The following is a 25781-nucleotide window of genomic DNA, read 5'->3' as shown; positions in this document are numbered from 1 at the left end:
ATATGATCTTCGTTAAATTAAAATAGATGCATTAACTGACCAAAGAATATGGGTGATATTACATCCTATTTTGCATTTATTAGCTCCATATGAAGGAAATAATTTTAATACTCTGCCAAGGTGTAAAAATTAGAAGCATCATATAAAACTACTTGTCTAAACTGGCATGCTTTTCTGAAGCAGCAATAGCACACTGCCTCAAATACATAACAAATGTAAGCAATTATTATTAATATCATTAAAAAGTAATGAAATAAAATTCTGAATTAATTATATGGAAGTAAATAGGCAACTACTCCCACCTGAGGGTGTATTATATGAAGCAGAAAAGCCATACAGTATCACGTAGAAATGTCACCCTGAAATGGACTCTGGTTCAGATAATACTAAACTAGTTAATAAACTAAGAATAGGTACCTCCATCACTCAACTAAACATGTGAAATCTTTACTGACCAATTTAATGGAAAAATAACACCACTAGTTGAAAAGTAAGTTGGGTATTAACTTCATATTTCTGAGAGTGGGCAGTATGTCAAAAATACAAGTATTAAAATTTAGGACAAGAAAATGGATTTCATACAAACAATATCTAATACTGGCCCCAAATCAGAGTTTTAGATATGGTAAAACTGAGAACTAAAAAAGAAGGGCTGAAAAAACTTATTTAACAGAGACTTTGATATATATATTGTTTAATCTTTGTAACAATCTTGTGGAGTAGGTAGTTATTCCAGTTCTACAGACCGAAAGGGGCTTCCCTGGTACCTCAGTCGGTAAAGAATCTGCCTGCAATGCAGGAGACCCGGGTTTGATTCCTGGGTCGGGAAGATCCCCTGGAGAACGAAATGGCAACCCACTCCAGTATTCTTGCCTGGAGAATCCCATGGACAGGAGAACCTGGCAGGCTATAGTCTGTGGGGTTGCAAGAGTTGGACACAAGTGAGCAACTAAGCACACACACACACAGACAGAAAGAGGATCAGAAAAGTTAGGCATATTGCCCAAGTCACACAATTAGTTTAGTGGCAGGGTCAAATTTTAAAACTAAATTTGCTTGCTCTGAGAGCTATTTACATGGTACCAAAACAGAATGAATCTGTTTCAGAAGTACATTTTGGGAGAAAAGTTATTACCAGAGATAGAAATAAAACAGGAGGCCCTGGAATGCATTTCATGTGTGGGTGAAAAGCAGGAATCTATTATGAAAATAAACTGCATTTTATTTAAATATTTTACCATCTAAAACATACTGTATATGTTGTATCTCTATCCCTGAGAGGGAAAGAAAATGAGGCAGAAAAGACTGGATCTGTAATGGACAGATTGTACGCACTACCCCCATATCAAAACACTCTTTTTACCCACCCCTCACTCTTCTATTTGATAGGAAAAGCATGCTTAGGAAATTGAGCTCTGCTCAAAAACAGGACATAACTGATCCAAAGAATAGAACAGAATAACCAAATCTTTGATGAGGAATCACTGAAAATGGCCATGTGGTCTAATTCTGGCCAATGAGATGCAAAGTGTTCTTGAAATGATCAACAAGAAGTAAGGATCTTTGTCCTCTACAACACAATAAATCAGGTATTTACTGAGTACTTACTATATGCCGGCACTACACTAAGCACCTATACCGTTACCATATAATGCTTTTCTTTATGAAATATGAAAAAGAAATCATTTCACTTTGATCACACCTGGAAACCAACCTGGAGCCAACATAAAATCTGGTTTGCTAGTATACACTGCGACTGTCCAACAGGAGGTCAAAATATGCAAGGTGGAATATCTGAACTTGTTTTCCATTTCAAGTCCACTCACATGCCAAAATACAGTTTGAGACAGGCTGCTTTAAGCTTGAGGAAAACTGATCAACTTCTCCACATTACTTACATTTGCCCTAGGGCCTATTCCTCAAACTGTACTCACCTTTGACAAATGTGTGATCTGAATACTTTCACAATCTACTTACTTTAGTGTTTTGGGGTATATACCTCTCTTTCATACCAACAGCACTCTTCTGTATAAACTCATGGAAGACAGAAACAGTATTTGTGAAAGTGTCTACTTTACAATTCTAGAGCAATTAGGCATTCCTAAGTACTTTTTTAAAATTTCAGTAGTTCCTTATTAGTGAATTCAAATTACAACCTACTGTAAAGCATTATCTTTTTTTATCTCCCTCCTGACCCTTCAGAATGAAGATAGCATACAATGGAGATATTTAGAACATGGCAACCATCACAGCCATAAACTCACAAAAAATTTTTTCCTAGAACTTCTAATCCTTTCAAAAATCAATCTTTTGTCAAGCAGGGAAGTACTATTTTCATGAAAAGCCCCGTAATACCTAAAGTTATGCCATAAATAGCACAGGAAACTCAAATGAAAAACTTGAGAAATGTAATGTTGTGCTATTTTGATAAGCAATGATGTGCTATTTTGCCCAACAATGTTTATACTCACAAACTAGCAGGTGAAATGACTACCAAAGAACACACTTTTTTAAAAATAATTTAAGATATGGGACATGCTCTGTTGGCCTAGCAACACCTAGTGAGACCCATACAAGTAAATGGTCAAAAGATGGGGTCACAGATACAGAATCACTGAGCAGCTGGTTCTGACCCATCACTAACAGTGGAGTGATTCAGGTGTTCAAATCGACGTTGAAACCTTCACCCTTTCCTGATGACGGACCACAATTCAAACTTTAAAAAGAAAAGTTTACTGATACAATTACTTGCTTATGTCTTAGCGTAAGGTACTCCAAAACCCAAACATATGCATCTTCCAGTTCAGAGCTGATAAAAGTTCTTTCATCTAAATTTTCAAATTTTCTTTTGAAGTACCAATACAAATTCCAACATTTCTCAATGTTCTAATATTTGACAACCCCCCTCAAAAGCACAAAAAATGAAACACTGTATCTTTGATAAAACCCAACAACCTACCTTTAAACTAGACTCATAGTCTGTGTTCACTTTGAACATAAGCCCAAGCCGTAAATGAATTTCCTTGGCTCGACAAAAGCTGGGATCAACATAAAGCACCTCCTGAAATGCTTTAATTGCCCTGAAAGAACATAGACAAAAGATATCTTTACTTTTTAACAATTACATGAATTTTTTCATGGTAACACTGTAAATATCTGTTTTATGCAATTCTGTTTTAAAGGAAATGCCAGTTTTATAAAACTGATGTCAATGGATAGCTTAAAAAAAAAAAGACTGAGAAGGGGTTCTTGGGTTTTTTATGTAAGTGTATAATATAAAAAGAGAAAAGGAAGATGAGCTGAATTAATTCTTAATTATTCAAATAATATTTTATGGCTTAATAAAATTCTCAATGTTAATAACTGATTTCACTGTTTCTGGAATTTCCTAAGGGAGAGAGAATAGAGCAGGTGGATAGTTTTGTTTTTAAGGGAGATTAATCCTGTTTCTAGTCTACTCCATAAAATGAAGTCTTCTTTTTTAAAACTTTTTATTTCTTTCATATTTAGGTTTGCAATCCATCTGTACTTTATTTTTTATATAACGTTTTCATCTTTTTCTATACAAATATTCGAGAGCCCCTACATCATACATAGAAAAGACCATCCTTACCACAGCTCTACAGAGCCACATTGTTCTAAATCAAATGTCCACATCAAACATCTTGATCTGTTTCTGGGCTCTCTATTCTGTCACTTGATGTATTTTTACCCCAAATTCACATTTTATCACAAAAAGTCTTAATGACCAGTAGAACTTAATACAAGGATGAAGAAGGAACACTTTTCACTGAATACATTTTTATATCATTTAATTTGATCACATGAATGTTACTATGTACTTAAAAATAAAATTAAAATTTTGACAAAGAAAAATGTCTAATTTGAATTTTAGTATCAGATATATAGTATCAGATATACAGTATTTTAGGCATTATTTTATATCTCTCTACATGATTTAAGCCTTATTTCAAGTACAGGCTAATAAATGCTTTGCAAAGCTTTTAATCAACTATTCATTGCTTTTATTTAATCTTAAAGGAGGCTACCTGGAATCTTAGATAATTCCAAAATAAAAGTCAAACTTTTACATAAAACTTCAAAATATACTACCATAAAATAGAGCAAAACAATATGCCCTATGTCTTTAAGCAACTTTATTTTGACTTGTATACTATCTATTCCACCTCCAGAAAAACTGTGTATTTATTACAATATTAAGGGTCCTGAACAGTAATATTTATTGTGAGGAGTGGAGGCAATAGGTCTGGTATCAGATACCTTTATATCTGGCTAAATAATTTCTTCCTGAAAAGGAGTTCAGCGTCTCTGTGTTACATGGCATTTCAAATGGGTTGGGTTATTTATGTATTTTGCTATTTAGTGTGTATAGACAGAAGAGGGGAGTCAAAGACATGGTATGAAAGAATTCATGTAAAAATTCAAAGAAAATTACCTTTCTTATTCAAAGGTGGCTTCCTACTCCTCTCAATCAGACTTCAAGATACTCATCTGCATACTGCTAAGAAGGTCTCTGTACTTTTCTCAAACCTTTCTCATAAGAAGAGGTGCAGCTTCAGCCTCTGTATTCTCTTGGTCATGTCTAGGGGCACCTTTTTCTAATAGAATAGATTGTGTGCTCAAGCAAGTGCATGTGTGTGTATGTGTGTGCCTGTGAGAGGGTGTGTGTATGTTGGGGGAACACAACTCACATGTTGGGGGAGAGGCATAAAAAGGTTAGGAGAATAACTGTGGCAGTAAATGATACCAATTAAAAGGTAAGATGTGACTGGGAACAGGAATTCAGGGGCTTTTGGAAGCTTCTAGGGCAACAGTAGAAGCTTCTGGGTCAGGAAGATCCGCTGGAGAAGGGATAGACTACCCACTCCAGTATTCTTGGGCTTCCCTTGTGGCTCAGCTGGTAAAGAATTCACCTGCAATGCAGGAGAGACCTGGGTTTGATCCTGGGTTGGGAAGATCCGCTGGAGAAGGGAAAGGCTACCCACTCCAGTATTCTGGCCTGGAGAATTCCATGGAGGTCACAAAGAGTCAGACACTACTGAGTGACTTTCACTTTCACTTCAGGGCGATAGTAATTTTTTATTTCTCAACCCAAGTGACAGTTCTGTTTATTTTTATAAATGACATGTAAAGATGTATAGTTAAATGTGTGCAATTTTAAGCATATTTTATAATAATAATAATAAATACTTCATAAAGTCCTAATAAAAATCCAGACAGGAAAGAATGGATATATGTACGTACGTACACACACACACACACACACACACACACACACACTGTACAGCTGAAACTGACACAACCTTATAAACTATATAGTCCAGTAAAAATTCAAAAAAACAAAACCAAAAACACCCCACCCCACCTCCCAAAAAACCGAGGCAGGCCTGAGACATATACATGAAAGGAGGAGGATGGAAGTGGAAGGCAGCAAAGAACAGAAAGATCAAAGGAGAAAAAGAAGATAGGAAGAAAAACAGTCCAAGAAAGGATGTATGTGAAAGGGAAGAATGAAAACACAAAGCATCAATAGCAACCCTTCAGGAAAAATATTTCCTACTCCATCTCAGTTTCTATTTCCACCCTTTGCCCAACCTTTGGTAAATGTGTTTTATTTTATACATGCCTTTAGTTATTAGTTTGAAATGTTACACAACTACAAAGAAAACATAAGTTCTCTATATAGGTTAACATACTGGGAATTTTTTTTTTTTTTTTAATTAACCTATCAGCAAAAACACATGTTCCAATACACTAGTTGGGGCTACACCTTACTGCTCTTTAAGGACTATTACAAGTGCCTATGACAAGGTTGAACAATATACATCTATTCGTCAAGTTCTCCAGGTTGTTTCCAAGTTTCCCTCGACTTCAATACTTCCAGACTCAGTCTTCAATATCTCATTAGTAGATAACTGAAACAGGCTCCTTAAAGACTCCCCTTGCTCTGCTCTGGCTTGCCTATGCTTTCTCAAATATGTGGCTCCTATGATGGCCTACTAATAACCATGACACTCAAGTCAAATGCTCCATGTCACATTTAAGGTCTGTGAACACCCCATTCCCAGTCATGCCCTAACACTGCTCCTCTTCAACTGTGAGCTGGCCCATCTCAGGAACTCCTTCATGTAAATATTGGCCCTCTTGCTTTCACTGCTTCTCCTGAGCATAGTCTCCTGACCTGAACTATTTTCATTCTTCTGCTTCACTCTAAATGCAATATTACCTTTAAGACTCACCACCCAAACTCAATACCATTTTTTTTTTGCTTAGTATTAACCAGCAGTTAGGGCCACTCTATAATCAAATCATTTTATTCTCTACTTACCAGTGTACTAGTTCCAGTTTTTCCAAGTGGTCTATTCCTTGAGGTCTACATTCCTCTTTTATTTTCAAATACTCTAGACATTACAGGAAAATGTCTAGTATCTGTTTACTGGTGTCATCACTTTCATAGCTAGCAAACTGGATTTCTTGTTGAGGGGGTGGGAAGGGACGCTCCATAGTCTCTTTACTGATCAGAGTTCCCCTGAGCTAACAAAATAGATCTAAGTTCATTTTCATTTCCTTTTCTGAACTTTTCCCATCTTCCTCTCCTATATGTTGCTTCCACCCCTTGGGGGTGAGAGAAGAAACAGAAAAAAGAATGTGTTTGTGTGTTAGAATGGGGAGAGCGCTGTGTGGAGAAAACAGGTACAACTCAGACTAATTTTGGTCATCATTTTAATACACTCATATCTCACCAAACCACATGCAACCAGAGCATGGTCTCTACAGTGCAAGTTAGACTACACCACCAACACACACAAATTCTGCTGACATCAGTATTCTGATCAACAATTTCAGAACATGAGAAATGGCTACTTAAAACCATAAAATACTGTTAATGATATAATGCTTAGAAAGGCTTACAATTTTCAAATATTAAAGCATAATCTCTACCAAAATAAAAGTGCATATTGCTATGCATAACTATCCATGCATTTTTTCCTTAAAATCTAAAAATGGTTTTTTAATCACCATAATTATACCTATAGATTTTCAGTTTAAAATTTTACATTTAATGTTAGACACTGCTAACAATTTTTAAAAGAAAATTATAAAAAACTAAAACCTTAATAGTACTACCTACAAAAAACACACACATTGACTATATTTTAAAGCAATGTTCATTTTTAATAAGGTTTCTAGAAAGTCATTTTTTAAAAAGCCTCCTTTAGAATTTTACCAAACTATAGAAAAATGATGATATTAAGTAAACATCCTGGCACAGTTTGAGTACATTTAAAGAGACAAAATAAAACTTTAAGTTCTCTGGAGCTAATAAAGGTGAGTCCAGAGATTTCCCTCAGGCATATCTGACAGGATAAGGGAAGTAATTTCACAAGTTTAGCTCTAAATCAGTAATAACACATACACAAAACAAATAAATACTTCCATACACACACACTTAGGAAATTTAGACGTTCCATCTAAATGAGACAATTAGTAAGATTTAATGAAGAACTCAGAGACAGGTAAGACATTTAAAGGTAGAGATGGAAAGAGAAGGAGACCAAACAAAGTAAATGGCATAAAACAAGTTACATGGGTGAAAAATGCTCAAGACATTTTCAGTGAAATGTTAATACAGTAGTGACTCACACAAAGAATCTATTTAGGGGAACAATAAGGTTAGAAAGATCATTTGAGGTTGAAACAGAGAGAATCTTAAATGTGAGGCTAAGTTAGAAGTATCATACACTGGTTTATTCACAATGACATTTGCTAATGTCTCTTGGGTCTTTTGCCCTCTTCAGCCAACTTCATTTCATCACTGCAGACAGTGGGATTTTTTTCTCCTCTCCATTGTGAAGTTTATATTTTTATTCATAATTTCCCTGAGGCTTAATCAGTCCAAACCCTTCCAAATTCTCTCTGGCAATCTATGTGTCACTGGTAAGCATAATTTTACCAAAACTACCTATATATCTGCTAGTTTTTTCCAAAACAGAAGCAAACAGAATAAATTCAACATATGTTAACATCAACTGCTTTATTTTAATAGAAATATACTTAAACTCTGGTCTAAGATAATTAGTTTGCATAATGATAGCTCAGAAAACATATATTAAATATTAAGTTTTCGCCTGACTCCATGTTAAACAAGCCTCAAGGTCAATGGTGGTTATCTCGAATACATTAGGTTTATGTTTATGTTTGCACTCAAAGCAGTGACTTTACAAGGCAAGCAAAGATTACTATACCCTTAAGAACACTTGGTAACTGGTACAAATAATTGGTACACTTGTAACTGGAAATGAATCCTGGAGAAAATTCACTTGTAACGGGTTAACATCTGTCTTTTTGAACTCACCTCCATCTCATTACCCTACTCTTTGCTGACGTCAACATAATAATCACTACATTTCCTTACCAGGCCTTATCAATCAGATTTGGGAAGGTAATTTCCAAAATCCTCTGCCTCTGGCAAAGAATTATGTAGCTGTTAGATTTGCTACCATAAGATCATTGTGATATTGATCAGTGGGGATACAAAAGGTTACAAGCTAAAGAAAGAGGAATGGTAGGATTTTCAAGGGGGTATATTCAGAAATATGGCTATAAGTTATAATAATTTACTACTGTACATGGTTCAATTTTTTTCGCTCAAAGATATAAGTTTCTTATTATAAAGGCAAGGAAAAGCTCAGTTCAAGATACCCTTAGCCATTTGCCACCCTCATGAAGTGAAGGCATGGGCATAAACATGGAAAGGAATGGCTTTATAGATGCTGGTTCTAGCTCTCTGCTGCATGTATTTTACTTTGGGCTTCTATGTCTTCCTTTCTTCTGGATATATAATTTTTAAGTCTGGTCACAAGTTACTGTGTATGATAATAGTAAAATTAAATCATTATGATAAATCTACTAAGAATTTAACAGCTGCTCTGTTTCTGACACTGGGTTCCTCAAACTCAAAGTAGAAAAACTGACCAAGTTACTTAATTGACTCAAGAGGCTAACATCAATTCAAAAATAAAAGGTGGGGGGGGGGGGGGGGAATGCAATATAATAGGGCAAGAAACAAGACAGATTAACAAGATAAAACCCATAGTTGATAAAATTGCTCTTAATAATTTATTAGGTCACTATCACCAACTCCAACACACATGTTGGTTGCATGCTTTCTTCTCAAATACTTAATCTTAATTAAATACCAACAGACACCATTTCCAAATATTAAATTCTATTTAAATTATACATGTTCCAGAGCTAGACCATTCTGAGCTAACAATACAAAAAAAGGCATGCCATACCTTTCTCTGCAAATATTTTTTCAACAAATCCCAAAGCACTTAAGTGTGTGTGGGGGGGCTGCTCCCAGAAATTAATAGCTACCTATAAATACAACAAACAAAAAAATCCCCACACAAATTTAGTCTTAACCTAGGAAGTTCCTATTCATTAAGGCTATACTCTAAAACTCTCACCAAGCACCTACTCCAAGCTTTCTAATTTTGTGGCTGTTCAAGTAATAATGAAGTAAGTGAAAGCAAAATTGGGGGCAGTTTGTGAAAGAACATTTGATCAGGAAAACAGAAAATATGAATCCATGAAGGATTAAGAGAGAGTATGAATGACTTCCTTGGTGGTCTCGTGGTTAAGAATTCACCACATCCCCTGGAGCAGCTAAGCCCTCACACCACAACTACTGAGCGCATGTGCCACAAGTAGAGAGCCTGTGTGCTACAACTAGGACTCAAGCAGACAAAATGAATAAATATTTTACAAAAGAGAGAGAAGGTGTGAGATGTATCACTTTAGGGAGCAGCTAGAGCTGAAACTTAAGACATGAGAAAATGGTAACCAGGACAGGATCAACAAAACAGAAGGCACTTAGTAATTCAGAGATTGTATCATTCTTACATAGTTTCATTAAGGCAACTGAAGGACACAGAAATCATATGTAGATAAAGAATCAAAAGATACAGTTTTCCACACTACAAGCCCCCTAACTTGACATGGTCACACACTTTTTAATGCAATCCAATTTTGAACTGATGATGGTTTCACCTCACTATTGATTTTATGCTTTTATCTGTGATCTACAGAGAGTTCACAAGTTATCATAGGTAGGTAAAAACTAACTCGTGTGAGGTATACCTGTCCATTTCTAAAAGTGTAGTATTCCTTGTCTTGAGTTTCACCTAAATTATTTCTGGCTGGCCATAAAGATTGTACAAATGCGCCCAGAAGAACAATAATAAATACTGATTAAAAATAATGGCCTATCAATCTTCAAACTTGCGGACAGACTACAATAGACAAAATAATTAGAGTGGGAAATCTGAGCATAAGCTTGCTTCCGCAACCAATTACATAATACTGAGTTACACACACACATACACATCTCTTGTTTTCTTCATCTATAAAATTAAGGGAGAAAACTAATTAATCTCTAAGGCCATTTCTGGTTCTAAAAGTTTTCTATAAATAGGATCTTTAAGAACCTAAGAGATTTTAAAACACTCCTAATCTACTCTTGATGATACATGATATACTGCATACAGAGTTAGGAGGCTTAAATTTTACATTGTTCTACAACAATGTATAATTTAAAAGAAAAATATTACAAAACTTCTTTATAAAGACCAATTATAGCTTTGTAAAGTTTACCATGAAAATGAATGATTTGCATAATACTCTATCCACACAGATGTTCTCTAACAATGCAGTGTTTCCATTGATGATCAAAAACCAACAGGACCAAAACCAAAGAGGAAAGAAAAGGCATCTGGGAAAAGTCATTCATATCTGAAGTTTCCTCTTTAGAGCAATCATATCACATCATTGCCAATGCACATTTAAAAGCTCTGTAATAAATATCCACAGTGCCCATCAGGTATATGACAGGGTTATAACCTTTGGTAAAAACGTTCCTCTGGACTCTCTAAGCACTCACTCAAGCTTAAAATTATGGAGACTAGAAAGGACTCTGACAAAGTTGAATACATTTCCAAAAAAAAAAAAAAATCTACATAGGGCTTTACAGTTTACAAAATGTACATTATCTCATTTGATCATCAAAAGTCTATTAGAGTAGAAAAGACAATTAACTGCAATGTACCTAAAACACACACACACGAGCAAACAGATCAAACTAAAAGTGCTGAGAACGGAATACCAATCTGTCAATTATGCTCTTTCCACCAGAGAATGCTACTGTCTTGTCTGGTAAACAGAAAAACAACAAGGGGGCAAAGGCCATAGTAACAGGATCCGATATACTTTACTGTTTATAAAATCTTACATATTTCTATCATATTTAATGTCTGACTCTGAAGGTGGTACCATTATTACTACTTTACAAAAGAGAGCTTTGAGAGTTTAAAAATCTAGTCCCTAGCTATGAGAAATTGGAAAGTACTAGTGTGTGTGTGCATGTGCATGTGTGTTTTGGTGAAGGAGGAAGGGAAGGAGCAGTCAACATGTCTAAAAGTCTGAAAAGCAAATACTGGTCATCATACATCACTTAGCCACAAACCTTGAGAACAGAGAGCACAATCATTCCCCCATTCAAATAACCTGGGGACCACCAGGTATAATAAGTAACAGAAATTCCAAAAGCTTTCTAATCTAAGGCTTCTTTATATCAGATTCTTTTAGAAACATATACATTTTAAATTATCTAAGGTGGGTCAATATCTCTAAAGGAACAAAGTAATAATTCCAAGAGATTATTGAAAAGTGTAGGCTTATTGATATTAAACTATTTTGTATTTATTACACATACACACACAAACAGAAAAATGCACACAAACAGAAAAATGCAAACAAAAGCTATATACTAGAAACAACTGGAGTTACTAGTTTTACATCAACTTACCACTGAAATGCATTGTAATGGAAGTAGACCAAACCAAGACCATATAAAAAGGCAGCATTCTGAAAAGAAAGGGAAAAAAAGAGACTTTTAAGAAAAGCATTTATGTCTAATACATGTTATTATTATAAAATATAGTATCCACAATGTTTTAAGTTATTAACACTCTATCCTGCAGTACAATATATTTACAATATATCTTTAGAACACCAAAATAGCTTAAGAGTCAACAGATGGCACAGAATCCAATCAACTTGGACAGATCCTGTGGTTTCTTTTCAATCAAACTTGTCCTGAAGTAAAAAATCTGTCAGCAACATATAGATGGCCAATGGACATATGAAAAGATGCTCAACATCCGTCTATGGCGTCATACAGAGTAGGCCATGAAATCAAAACTACAATTAGGTATCACCTCACACCAGTCAGAATGCTGCTGCTGCTAAGTTGCTTCAGTCGTGGCCGACTCTGTGCGACCCCATAGACGGCAGACCACCAGGCTCCCCTGTCCCTGGGACTCTCCAAGCAAGCATACTGGAGTGGGTTGCCATGTCCTTCTCCAATGCATGAAAGTGAAAAGTCAAAGTGAAGTTGCTCAGTCGTGTCCAACTCTTCGAGACTCCATGGACTGCAGCCCACCAGGCTCCTCCGCCCATGGGATTTTCTAGGCAAGAGTACTGGAGTGGGCCAGTCAGAATGGCCATCATTAAAAGTCTATAAATAACAAATGCTGGAGAGGGGATGGAGAGATGGGAACCATCCTCCACTTCTGGTGGGAATGCAAGTTGTTGCACCCACAATGAAAAACAGTATGGACACCCTCAGGAAACTAAAAGTAGAATTACCATATGATCCTGCAATCCCACTCCTGAGCATATGTATCTGGACAAAACTGTAATTCAACAAGATACGTGCACTTCTATGTTCACAGGAGCACTATTCACAATAGCCAAGAGAGGGAAACAACCTAAATGCTCGTGGACAGATGAGTGGATAAAGAAGATGCAGTACTTATACACAATGGATTACTACTTAACCATAAAAATAATTTCATTTGTAGCAATATGAATCCAACTAGAGACTATCATACTAAGTGAAGTCAAGTCAGAAAGACAAAGACTATTAAATCACTTATAATGTGGAACCTAAAACATGACACAAATGAACCTATGATATAGAAACAGACTCAAAGAAACAGAGAACAGACTTGTGATCGTCAACAGCAGGGGTAGATGGACTGGACGTGTGGGGTTAGTAGATGCAAACGATTACATCCAGAATGGATGGACAATAAGATCCTACTGTATAGCACAGGAACTATATTCAACCATATTCGAAGTCCTGGGATAAACCATAATAGGAGATATTAAAAAGAATGTGTGTGTATATATATGTACAACTGAGTCACTTTGCTATACAGGAAAAATTAACATTGTAATTCAACTATACTTCAATTAAAAAAAAAATCTGTCGGCAGAATTCCATAGGTAAAACTAAAAGAAAAACCTATTTTTCAGGAATAAGAAAATGCTTGAACTATGCTATCTTATTCTCTCTTGCTTGTATCTCTGTACTCTTTCTCTGGTTCTTTCTGATTGGATTTAGTTTTATGTTCAGTGTTGCCAGGAAGGTAGTTAGAATTCAAAGTAAATGCACAATATAAACCTATAACCTATAATTTTAGTATTAACAAAAAACCCACCTGCTAAAATGACACCTAGTCACTTACATTTGGGGCTATAAACATCAGTGATTCCTTCTGCACGCACTACAAAACAGAGATGCTTATCCAGACTCAATATAACCTCCGGCCCCCATACAGGAAACTAGCTAGCTACTCTCTTTTTTCTAAAAAGGGCAAACAGCTGAGTACCGACTATATGTTATCCAAATTCTATATTCCAAAACTTAAAAATTCTTACTAAAATATATCTTACTGCATTATTTTAGGTTATATTTCCTCAGAAGTACACCCTGAGACAAAAGGTTTTAGTATAAGTATTTTATTTGGGAAGTTACCCTAGAAAACACCAGTAATGGATTTGGAGAAGTAAGGCAGGGAAGGAAGCTAATAAAGGGTGTAGTATGGATGACTATGGGCTTCGCAGGTAGCTTCAGTGGTCAAGAATCCGCCTGCCAATGCAGGAGACATGGGTTTCATCCCTGGGTCAGGAAGGTCCCCTGGAGAAGAAAATGGCAACCCACTCTAGTACTCTTGCCTAGAGAATCCCACAGGCAGAGGAGCCTGGCATGCTACATGATATCACAAAAGAGATGGACACCACTTGGTGACTAAACAACAACCACAACATGAGTGGCTATGCAGCTGTGGCCAACAGGGACTCAATCCTACTGGGAATTTCTAGGAGACAGTAAAGAACATTCTCAGAGCCATTTTGTGCTAGGTGTGAGCCAACTATAGTCCTTATCCCACAACTGCTGTCATTCAATGACTGCAGAAAAGAACCCGAGATATTTAAAGTCCAAAGAATAATAAACACCTGGGCGACTTATTGGTATGCAGTTATTCTTTTTAATACTAAAATTTGTTCTAGGGTCATATATTTCCTTTGCATTCTATGTACCCTTCTGGAAGCAATGAAAAAGTTTTCTTAAGTATATCTTAAAATGCAATAAATATGCAAATTTAATTTCATTAGATCCTCACTACCAATTCTCTGAATGAGAAAACTACATGCTACAGGGGTATTCACAAAGATCTCAGAAAACATCGGATTCAAAAGTTCATATTCAAATTTTTAAAATTTAGTTGAAAATGGCTTCAATCAGGATCACTCCTTTACCACCCCACCCTGTCGCTGAAATAAAGTGAACTTTTACTAAGTGTCAAGGACAATACTCAAGGGTTGAACAAGCTGAACTGATTAAAATGTACTCTCTCCCACACTCTACTTACTGTGTATGTAGAGGGGGGAGGTATGATATTCAGAATACAAGAGTAGTTAATTCAAAATGTTCTACCCAAGAAAGTCTACATTTGAATCACAACTGTCTCCCTAGGTGGGGGAGGTGGAGGGGACGAGACCATGGTTGAATAACAATAGATAGCATCTTTCACCAAATCAGGTAACTGCCCAGAGAAGGTAGTGTGGTATGTGGTGGAAATATGAGTTTATTGAGGAATCTTTCTGCTTTCAGTACATATCCTACATTCTCTCAACTTTCTCTGTTCATAGTTCATCCTTCGCCCTCTAGGAAAGCTTATTGTCACCACCCGTGCTACTGTATAAATTCTATCAGTCCATCTAGACCTATTATGCCATTTTCCCTATGGAGCTTTGTTGCTTCTCCCACCTTAAGCCAGAGGTAATCTTTACAACCTCTAAATTTTGCCTTAGTACAATGTCCCTAGCATGCAACATGGTACAACAGTAAGAACTTAATTTTATGCAAAATGCTAACATCCTTTCTTTAAAAGGTTCTAATATGCTGGGTAGTGCATTAAAAAGTAGAGACATCACTTTGCCGACTAAGGTGAGTATCGTCAAAGCCATGGTTTTTCCAGTAGTCATGTATGGATGTGAGAGTTGGACCACCAAGAAGTCTGGGTGCCAAAAAACTGATGCTTTCGAATTCTGGTGTTTGAGAGTCCCTTGGATTACAAGTAGATCAAACCAGTCAATATTAAAGGAAATCAACCCTGAATATTCATTGGAGGGACTGAAGCTGAAGCTCTAACACTTTGGCCACCTGATTTGAAGAGCTGACTCACTGGAAAAGACCCTGATGTTGGGAAAGACCGAAGGCAAAAGGAGAAGTGGGCAGCAGAGGATGAGATGGTTAGATACCATCACCGACATGAATTTGAACAAACTCCGGGAAGACAGTTGAGGACAAGGAAGCCTGGAGAGCTACAGTCCGTGGGGTCTCAAAGAGTTAGCGACTGAACAACAGCTCTTTGAAATTAAAGAAGCAAGAGAAATTAAGCAAACTGCTCCAAGAGACAGTGGCAGACACAGGAACTGAATCTAGGTCTGCCTGCAGAGCTGACTCTTTCAACTACTGTATTTTTGTTATTTGTGTATTGACTAACCTCCATCCCATCAGACAAAAATGTAATCATCTCTGTATACCCAGTTATCACCTAGCATGCATGGTGCTCTCCACCTAGCAGATGCCCAAAGGTTTAGCAAACTTCATCACCCAGTTCGGTATCAAGTTCAGTTCCCTGGGTGACATGGAATTAGTATGAGGGATAGTCCCTATTAATCAGGAGCTTATAAATCTCAGCAATAAGGCAAGTCTCATTTTTCCATAATAGAAGACAATGTAATTTGAACATTTATTGAGCACCTATTATGAGTCATAACGGAGTTCCTGGCACTGGGAAGACAGAAGTGAACAAAACAGACAAAAACTCCTACCATCAATGAATTTATAATCTAAAGACAAATGACTATGAAGTTACATGAATAATGTATTCCAAGCTGTAACCATTTAAGAGTTAATTAAGGATTATATAATAAAGACTAGGAAAAGAGGTAGAACTTCGGTACTGTATCTTCAGGATGATTAGAAAAGGAGAAGGAAAAACAAGCCACCTCAGCCAGTGGTTCTAATTCACACATTTTTGGAAATAGTGACCTGGGGCTGTGAATGGCTACATGCCCTGATAAAAATGTATTCCCTCCCAATGTATACTCATCAAAAATGCCAACAGCAGACCCACTGAGAAACATGGGTCTAGGCAGAAGGATGACCTGAGCAAAGGCACTGATGGGAAAATGAATTTAAATGTGATGAAGTCATTCTTCAATCTACTGTGAGAAGTTAGGGGAGTAGCTTTCTGAGAAATGCATTATTTATAAAACAAACTCCTGCTTCAGTCCAAATCCTTAGAGGTTATTAGAACATCTCTATCAGGTATCAGCAAACTATGGCACATGGGCCAATCCAGCCAGCCATAGATTTTTGTAAATAAAGTAGTACTGAAACACAGCTACACCCACTCATTTATTTACTTGCTGTCTTATAGCTGCTTCCAGATCCAACAGTAGAGCCGAACAGTTACAACACAGAGACTATCTGGCTTATGAAATCTAAAACAGTTACTCTGCTGCCCTTTACAAAAGAAGTTTACTAACTTCTGACCTAGACTGTATTACAGTACTCATCACAATCCCAAATTAAGAAATTATAACAGTAAGATTACAATTCATTTATATTGAAGGCTTTTATACTATGTCTAAAGTTATTCTCAACAATGTGTGGTTCATTAAGTCAGCAGTTGGCAACCTCATATAAGTTTCTCTTACTGCCAAATTTTCTTAAATCTGTCTATGAAATCCCACAGAAGCCACTGTCATCAATCCCCTTTTTCCTGGCTACTTCCACTGAGAAAAAGTTGGTGGCATAAGAGCTCTTGCCAGTGAGATTTCTACCATGGGGTTTCTGAGAAAGCTTTTGCTTTCTTTGCATAAAGAACAGAAAGTTTTTGCTTTCTTCCCTTTCCACCTCCTGTTAATATGTCATGGTCACCAGAGTGAGGAAGGTATTAACAGTCAATCAAACTGGGTACTCTCCACCTGTTGAATGTACTACAAATACCTGAAACTCTATGAATCTTACATTGTATGGGAGACGCTGAAGCTACAATGATAGCAATCTCACCAGTTAACCAAGCCAAAAAGTAATCCTACTTTTCCTCTTACCTCCTCCCTACCAATAAGCCAAATTCATCCTTTTCACAAAGTTCATTTTGCAGTCTCAAAGCTTTTCAATCTATCCCCTTCTCCATTTTTACTGCGTTTCTCTAGGTAATTTAGGACTTTGCCTTTGTCTACTTGGCCTGTTTCAACAGTTTCCTAACTCAGCTCCCAAACCTTAGCCTCCCCTTCCATACCCCTGCCCCCTATCCTTTTCAACATACTTTCCACACCACTGCCAGAGAGCTTGCAAAAACTCAAACATTTTTAACTCTTATTTTAAACTCCTTTGAAGATTCCCTACAACCTAGTCTGACTATAAAGGTCTTCATTTTATGACTCTTGCTCAACTTTCCCAATCTCAGAGCCACCACTTCAACTAGGACAAATGACATGCAGACCTATGAATAAAATATGCTTACACATTTCCATGATTTTAAACACATTTGCTTCCTTTGCTGAAAAAGCCAATGCCATCATTCCTTCAACTATTTCTCAATTTGGCAAATTCCTATCCATCACACTCATCACTCATCTCTTCTTTCCACAAGTATCATTATTATTTGACACATTGGCAAGTGCAAACAGAGTTAACCTTTTTGAAACAAGTTTCCAAATGAATACTCATGTCTATTACAGATAGGCCCTTTATCTCTTCCATTAGAAATGAGCTTGTAAAAAGGTAAAGACAGAACTCAAGACATCTTTTGATCCCTATGGTAAAGTAACAAGCATATAGAAGTTATTGGGGAAAGGTATACTGCTGAATAAATCAGTATCTTACAGCCTTAAATAACTTGTTACACATTTTCATCAAAGAATTTAATTGCTCAATCAATTTATGCAGAATTGTTTCCTTAATACAGTCCAAACTACCTTTTGGACACCACAGTTCCTAGTTACAATAATATATAGCAAAAGAGGTTGTTAAAGCTCATTACATCAATCAGGTTCAAAGTTATAGCAATAGAGCAGAAGTTCTGCTTCCCTGAAACTAATACAACATTGTAAATCAACTATACTCAAAAAAAAAAAAAAACCTCTACTTCCAAAATCTAGGCATAGTATTGTATAGTGATCATGAAATCAGGCTAGAGCAGCCATCACTCTAGCCATTTGTCACATCACTTTAGCCACTTGGCTTGTCACCACTGACTCACAAAACAAGTTAACTGAGTCATAATTTCATTGGGTTATTTTGAGGAATTAAGATCATACATGTAAAATACTTAAAATAACAACCTGACACTTGGGATATTTGTGAGAAGTAAAGGAGGCAATGTATCTATCACCACCAACAAAACATATCTAGTACATGGTTATTGCTCAATGGATAGAATATGATACATAAAATTCTAAGTCTCACATGCTGTAAAAAAAAAAATTACACGTTAAAGATAAGAAGATTCAAAAGCAAAAGAGAGTTGTGGACAAGACTACCCAAATCCCATTCAACATAAGCAGAGGATTTCAGAAGTAGTAACCAGAACCTGGAGACAGCCTGAATCACTCAAGCAAGAAGCTCAGCATAGTGATAGGCTGTCATGGTCAATATTCAAAATGAACAATGAAGTTGCAATGCTGGCAATCATTTAATTCGAGCAGAGCTGGCAGGTGCTGAAATGATGAAAATAGCTATGGATGTGCCTTTTTGAGGAAGAGCCCTGGATAAAGATACTTGTGTTTAATTTTCTTAAAATCTAGACTACAGAACTCCTGCTACCAGTGCAGCAGTCAAGCTGAGAGTTCTTCCCTTTCCTACTTAAGTTCATACTTACACTCCCCATTATCCAGGGAAAAATTTTAAGTGAAACAACAAGGCTTTCACAGCATATAGACATAATTCCCTTATTTACCAATAATATGAATTAATTTCTATTATTAATATAGTCTATTTTGCAACAACATTGTTTGCAGTCCTATTATCACAATCAGACAAAATAAGACATTTCTCAGCCTCTCTTGCAGCTGAAAGTTTTCAAATTACTACGTTCTCGTAAGTGAGATGTCTATGAAGGGATATGTAAAATCTCACGATTCCCTTCAAAGAAAGGGCTGTTGCACTCTGCTTTCTCTTCCTCTGACCAGGTCCTTGGAATGTAGAACCAGCTCCTAGGCATTAGATAAAGACAACTCAAGAAAGAAAAAATATAGACCAATTTCAATGATGAACAAAGATGCAAAGATGTTACATATTAGCAATCCCAATCCAGATATAACTAACAACAATAAAAACTTACTGCTAATTTGAATTTACTTCAGAAATGCAAGACTGATTTAAGGAGAAAAAACATAAATTTATCTCAAAGGATACCAGAAAAGTATTTTCATACAAAAGAAAAATGCTGACTTTAAACCAAAAATTTTTGAAGTTAGTTGTCATTAGAGTAAGGATGTTCATTTCCATTCTTAGATTGTTATTTACTAAAAGAAAAAAACTTAAAGTAATCATACTTCGAACATTTAAAGTAATGTAAATTACACCTCAAAAGAGCTGGAAAGAAAAATCAGCTATTTTTGTGGAGTTAATTAGTTTATATGGAAAAACAAGCAACAAAGAAAGGATAGTCAGGGAAACCCTAAAAACAACAATGGGGAAAGGATGTTGTAGCAGTACCATATACATACTGTATATGTAGTATATAAACATGAGCTTCCCTGGTGGCTCAGACGGTAAAGAATCCGCCTGCAATGTGGGAGTGAAAGTGAAAGTCGCTCAGTCATGTCCCACTCTTTGCGACCCCATGGACTGTTATAGTCCATGGAATTCTCCAGGCCAGAATACTCGAGTGGGTAGCCTTTCCCTTCTCCAGGGGATCTTCCCAACCCAGGGATTGAACCCAGGTCTCCCACATTGCAGGCGGTTTCTTTACCAGCTGAGCCACAAGGGAAACAATGTGGGAGACCTGGATTCAATTCCTGGGTTGGGAAGATCCCATGGAGGAGGACATGGCAACTCACTCCAGTATTCTTGCCTGGAGAATCCCCACAGACAGGGGAGCCTGGTGGGCTACAGTCCATTGGGTTGCAAAAAGTAGGACACAACTGAGCAACTAAGCACAGTATAAACATATTGCAAACCTTTATAAGTAAAATAGTATAGTATTAATTCATGCACAGACTAATGAAATAGACCAGAGAAACTATAAATAGACAAATCTGCATATGAAAATTTACCATACAACTAAGGCAACATCTCAAATTAGTAGGGAAAAGATGAATTTTTTTAAACAATATATTGTATTGAGATAATTAACCACAGGAAAAGAATAAACTTAGATGTTCCTCACACTACAAATTAGGGATAAATCCCAAATGGATCAAGACTTAAATTAAAAACCTAAAACCATTCAAGTACTAAAAGAAAATGTAGGTGATCTGTCTAACATCTGGAAGTAAGGAAAAAACGATCTTATGATTCAAGATGCGGATGCAATTTAGGAAATACTGAAAAATTCAACTAGATAGAAATAACTTCTGCATGGGCAAAAACAAAAACAAAAGCAAATTAAAACAAGTGGCAAACTGCAACTTTTATCACAGATAAAGGATAAATATGCATCATACATAAAATACAGCTATATAAAACAGAGAAAGAAAACAATAGTCCAACTGAAAAACTGGGAAGAGAGATGAACAAATATTTTAAAGAAAACTGGAATAGTCTTTAAACTTCAATTAAAAATTCAGTTAAGAAAATGCAAGTTAAAACAACTAGAGACATGATTTCTCATTCATCATATTTCACAGAAGTCTGACATAGATTTTCTTAGTTAAGACTAAGGAAAAACAAGAGATCTAGATGAGATGAGTGGTTCACACAGTGTGTACCACTCACGAAGTTCACAGCAATCCCACTTATACCAAAGAACCACTAACAAAAATACAAAAAGAAACTTGTACTATTTATTGCAGTACTACCTGTACCAAAGAAACTGACTGAATAAATAATGGAAGAAATCACCATGACATGAGATTAGGCAAAGTTTTCTTAGCTATAAAACCAAAAGCACAAGCAATGAAAGAAACAGTTGAAAAACTGGATGTCATCACAATTTAAAATTTTTGCACTTCAAACTATACTGTTGAGACAGCGAAAAAATAAGCCACAGATTTTGAGAAAATATTTGCAAATTATATCCAATAAAGGCTTATATCCAGAATGTACAAAGAACTCTTACAACACGCTAATTTAAAAAAATGTAAAAATCAGCAAAGGATTTAAATAGGCATTTCATCAAACAATATATACAAACAGCTAATGTGGTCGTTAAACAATGCTCAACATCAGTCATTAGGAAAATGCAAATAGAAACCATAATAAGATACTATCCCCTATCCACTACGAGGGCTACACTCAAAAGCTGGACAATTTCTGGTGCTGATGAGGATATGGAGATACCAAAACCCTCAAACACTGTCGGTGAGAATGTTAAATGTTACAGCTACTCTAGAAAACAATTCTGGCAGTTTCTCAAAATGTTAAACATAGATTTACTTTATAACCTGGCAATTCTACTCCTGATTATTTACCAAAGAGAACTGAAACTGTATATCCACACAAAAATTCGTATACAGATATTCACAGGGGCAGTATTCACAATAGTCAAAAAATGGAGACAACTAAAATGCTCATCAACTGATGAATAAAAAATATGTGGTACAGTTACACAATGGAGTATTAATAGATAATAAAAAGGAATGAAGTATTAATACATGCTACACAAGGATCAATCTTAAAAATATATGCTTAGTAAAAGAAGTCAGTTACAAAAGACTGCATATTATGATTCCATTCATATGAAAATACCCAGAAAATACAAATACATACAGAGAGAAAGTAGATTAGTGCTTGCCAGGGATTGGGCATGAGGTTTCGTTATGGTGAGATGGACAAGTCCTAAAATAACTTTGGTTATGGCTGTACAACTCTGGAAATTTACTAAAAGTCACTAAATTGCAAAATTAGAGCAGGTGAATTTTGCAGTATTTAATTATACTTTAATAAGCTTTAAAAAGACTAGAAAAGATATCTTCAATACATTTTTTTAAATTATCAAAATACACTGTTAAAACCTCTACATGTCAAAAACAAAGATAAATTAGGCAACATAAAAAAAATAAAATCCACCTTAAAAATCTGAAATGGTAATTCAGATGAAGAAACCCCAATGATCAGTAAGCTTATACTTAAAAGTAAATATGATATGAAAGATTAATCTGTCCAGGCACTGCTTAAACTAAGAAAATAGATTATTTCATTGCTGTGCACAGTTCTTCATTTAGGTATCAGGGGTCGGGGATGGGGGACACATGTACACCCGTGGCTGATTCATGTTAACGTATGGCAAAACCCACCACAATAGTGTAAAGTAATTAGCCTCCAATTAAAATAAATAAATTAAGTTTTTTTAAAACGGTTAGCTTCAGTTGTTCTCAGAGCTCCAATTTCAGACAGACCATAGCAATAAAGATTTTCATTTTGCCTTCCCTTTTCAACCTAATACACCCATCTTCAAACTTCTTTTCTACCCGAGTACCAACTTAAGGAAACCGAAGAATCATTTATTGCCATTTGGTTTTGCTGGCTTTAACTTCCACACTTTGGATCATCTTTGGCCAATAAATTAATTCAGAATAAACTAATTATTTTAACACAAGGTAATCAAAATCACTGCAGATGGTGACTGCAGCCATGAAATTAAAAGACACTTGCTCCTTGGAAGAAAAGCTATGACTAACCTAGACAGCATATTAAAAAGCAGAGACACTATTTGCTGACAAAGGTCTGTCTAGTCAAAGCTATGGTTTTTACAGTAGTCATGTATGGATGTGAGAGTTGCACTATAAAGAAAGCTGAGCACCAAAGAATGGATGCCTTTGAACTGTGGTGTTGGAGAAGACTCTTGAGAGTCCCTTGGACTGCAAGGAGATCAAACCAGTCCATCCTAAAGGAAATGAGTCCTGAATATTCATTGGAAGGACTCATGCTGAAGCTGAAGCTCCAATACTTTGGCCACCTGATGAGAAGACCTGATTCCTTGGAAAAGACCCTGATGCTGGGAAAGACTGTAAGAGGGAGGAGAAGGGGACGACAGAGGATGTGATGGTTGGATGGCATCACCAACTCAATGGACATGAGTTTGAGCAAGCTCCAGGAGTTGGTGAAGGACAGGGAAGCCTGGCGTGCTGCAGTCCATGGGGTTGCAGAGTTGGACACAACTGAGCAACTGAACTGAATCATATAAGACAGAGCAAACCAAGAACACTCATTTTTCTTCTTCCAATCCCTTTTCCCTAGAATAGTTTCAATTAACAAAACAAAAAAGCAAGAGCACAATATGTTTTGAGTATAACCAGCAGTGATCTGCCAGAGAAGAGAAGGGGAGGGAAGAGAAGGGTAGGGGCATGTAAATGTGCACTAACCTTCCAGTAGTCAGATTGTAAACTGTAGTACCTCTGGTATGCAGATAATGCTGAAAGAGAGAAAACAAGCATGAGTCACAATTCTGTCCCATTTCAAAATCAATTAATACAAGTTTCAAGAAACATTACAACAAAACTCCCACCGTAGCCACCTCCAAGCAGACACTGATATTTAAAATCAAACAATTTAGAACTCTGGGGCATCCCTACTCATTGTCAGACAAGGTAACAAAATGTCAAATATATGGGAGTTCAAGGAAGTAAAACCATGGTCATGTTTCTTGAACAGAATCCAGGCAACCTCTTGAATTAACCTGACCTTCCTCAGAGACCAAATCTGATAAATGGATTAATATTCTAGAATGTGATGGGTCATTTGTTCTAACAAGTAATCTCACTTCCAAAAGTGACTTAAGAGCTCAACCACCTCAAAGAGCAAAGGAACTACAGTTGACTACTGAACAACACAGAGGATAAGGGACACTGACCTCTGCACAGTAGAAAAGCTTCGTATAACTTAGAATCGACCCTCTGTATTCGCAGCTCTGTATCCTTCGATTTAACCAACCACAGATCATGTAGTATCTGTAGTATTTGCTACTGAAAAATTTTCATGTGTAAGTGGACCTGTGAAGTTCACACCCCTGTTGTTCAAGGGTTGACTGTATTCCTTTTGTGCTGTTTCCTTTCATATTATCAACAAAAAACCCAGTCCACAATTACCTTACTCTAAACTCCAACTCTATTCCAAAATAGGGCATCTCATACCCCTAAATCCATCTCAAGGTGTAACAGGCTCTGGAAACAATTACAGTACAGTTGTCCTTTGGTAGCTGCAGTGAATTAGTCCCAGGACCACCAAAGATAACAAAATCCACTGTGATCAAATCCCATAGTCAGCCTTGCATGTGCTGACTCCACATCCACAAGTCATAAACACAGCAGTACATATATGTACTGAAAAAAAACTCTCATGTAAGTGGACTTGTGCAGCTCAAACCCATGCTGTTGAATGGTCAACTGCAGCTCTCATCAATCCAAAAACTCAGTGTGAAGTGAAAGTTGCTCAGTCGCGTCTGACTCTTTGTGACCCCATGCTATACAGTCCATGGAATTCTCCAGGCTAGAATACTGGAGTGGGTAGCCGTTCCCTTTTCCAGGGGACCTTCTCAACCCCAGGGATCAAACCCAGGTCTCCTGCATTGCAGGCAGATTTTTTACCAGCTGAGCCACCAGGGAAGACCAGTAAGGAGGAGGTAAAGTTATACATGCACATTAGAATTAGGAGAGAGACCTTTTTATAAAGAACTCATGAGCAGTAAGTCATGGGGATGTAATGTACAGCAAGATGACTATAATTAATAATGCTATATTGCATATTTGTAGCTACTCAGAGTGAATCTTAAAAGCTTTTGTCACAAGGGGAGAAAAGTGTAACTGTATATGGTGACAGATGTCAACAAGACTTCCTATGATCATTCCACAGTATATGCAAATATCAAATCATGTTATACACCTGAAACTAAGTTATATATTAATTATACCTCAATCTTCAAAAAGAATTAACATTTTCAAATAAAATTTTCAACAAGTGCAATAATTGTGTGTGTGTGTGTATGGGCGGGGTGGGGGGGGAGTTTGGAACAGAGAAAGGTTTATTGCAGGGCTAAGTAAGAACAGGGCAGTTCATGCTCAAAAGACCTGAACTCCCTGCCTTTCCTTGTTGTTGTATTTTTTTTTAATTGGAGGATAATTGGTTTACAATAGTTTCTGCTATGTAACAATATGAACCAGCTGTAAGT

The 25781-nt window shown here is 36.5% G+C and overlaps 1 protein-coding gene across 7 annotated transcripts in view; it reads right to left on the bottom strand.

The window, feature by feature from the left end:
* KDM6A (lysine demethylase 6A) overlaps window positions 1-25781 on the bottom strand; it is a 187037-nt gene that overhangs the window by 89346 nt on the left and 71910 nt on the right. For all 7 annotated transcript variants that reach the window (XM_006061068.4, XM_006061069.4, XM_006061071.4 and 4 more), the window contains exons 4-6: window positions 23980-24029; window positions 11891-11949; window positions 2960-3080 (exon numbers count right to left, since the gene is read on the bottom strand). In XM_006061068.4, coding sequence (XP_006061130.1) covers window positions 2960-3080; window positions 11891-11949; window positions 23980-24029 — 230 coding nt within the window. The remainder of the gene's footprint in view (window positions 1-2959; window positions 3081-11890; window positions 11950-23979; window positions 24030-25781) is intronic.

Source organism: Bubalus bubalis, chromosome X (assembly GCF_019923935.1).
Source record: "Bubalus bubalis isolate 160015118507 breed Murrah chromosome X, NDDB_SH_1, whole genome shotgun sequence".
NCBI classification, from domain to species: domain Eukaryota; kingdom Metazoa; phylum Chordata; class Mammalia; order Artiodactyla; family Bovidae; genus Bubalus; species Bubalus bubalis.
Note: the sequence above shows the minus strand (reverse complement) of the source record. Positions and strands in the feature narration are given on the sequence as shown.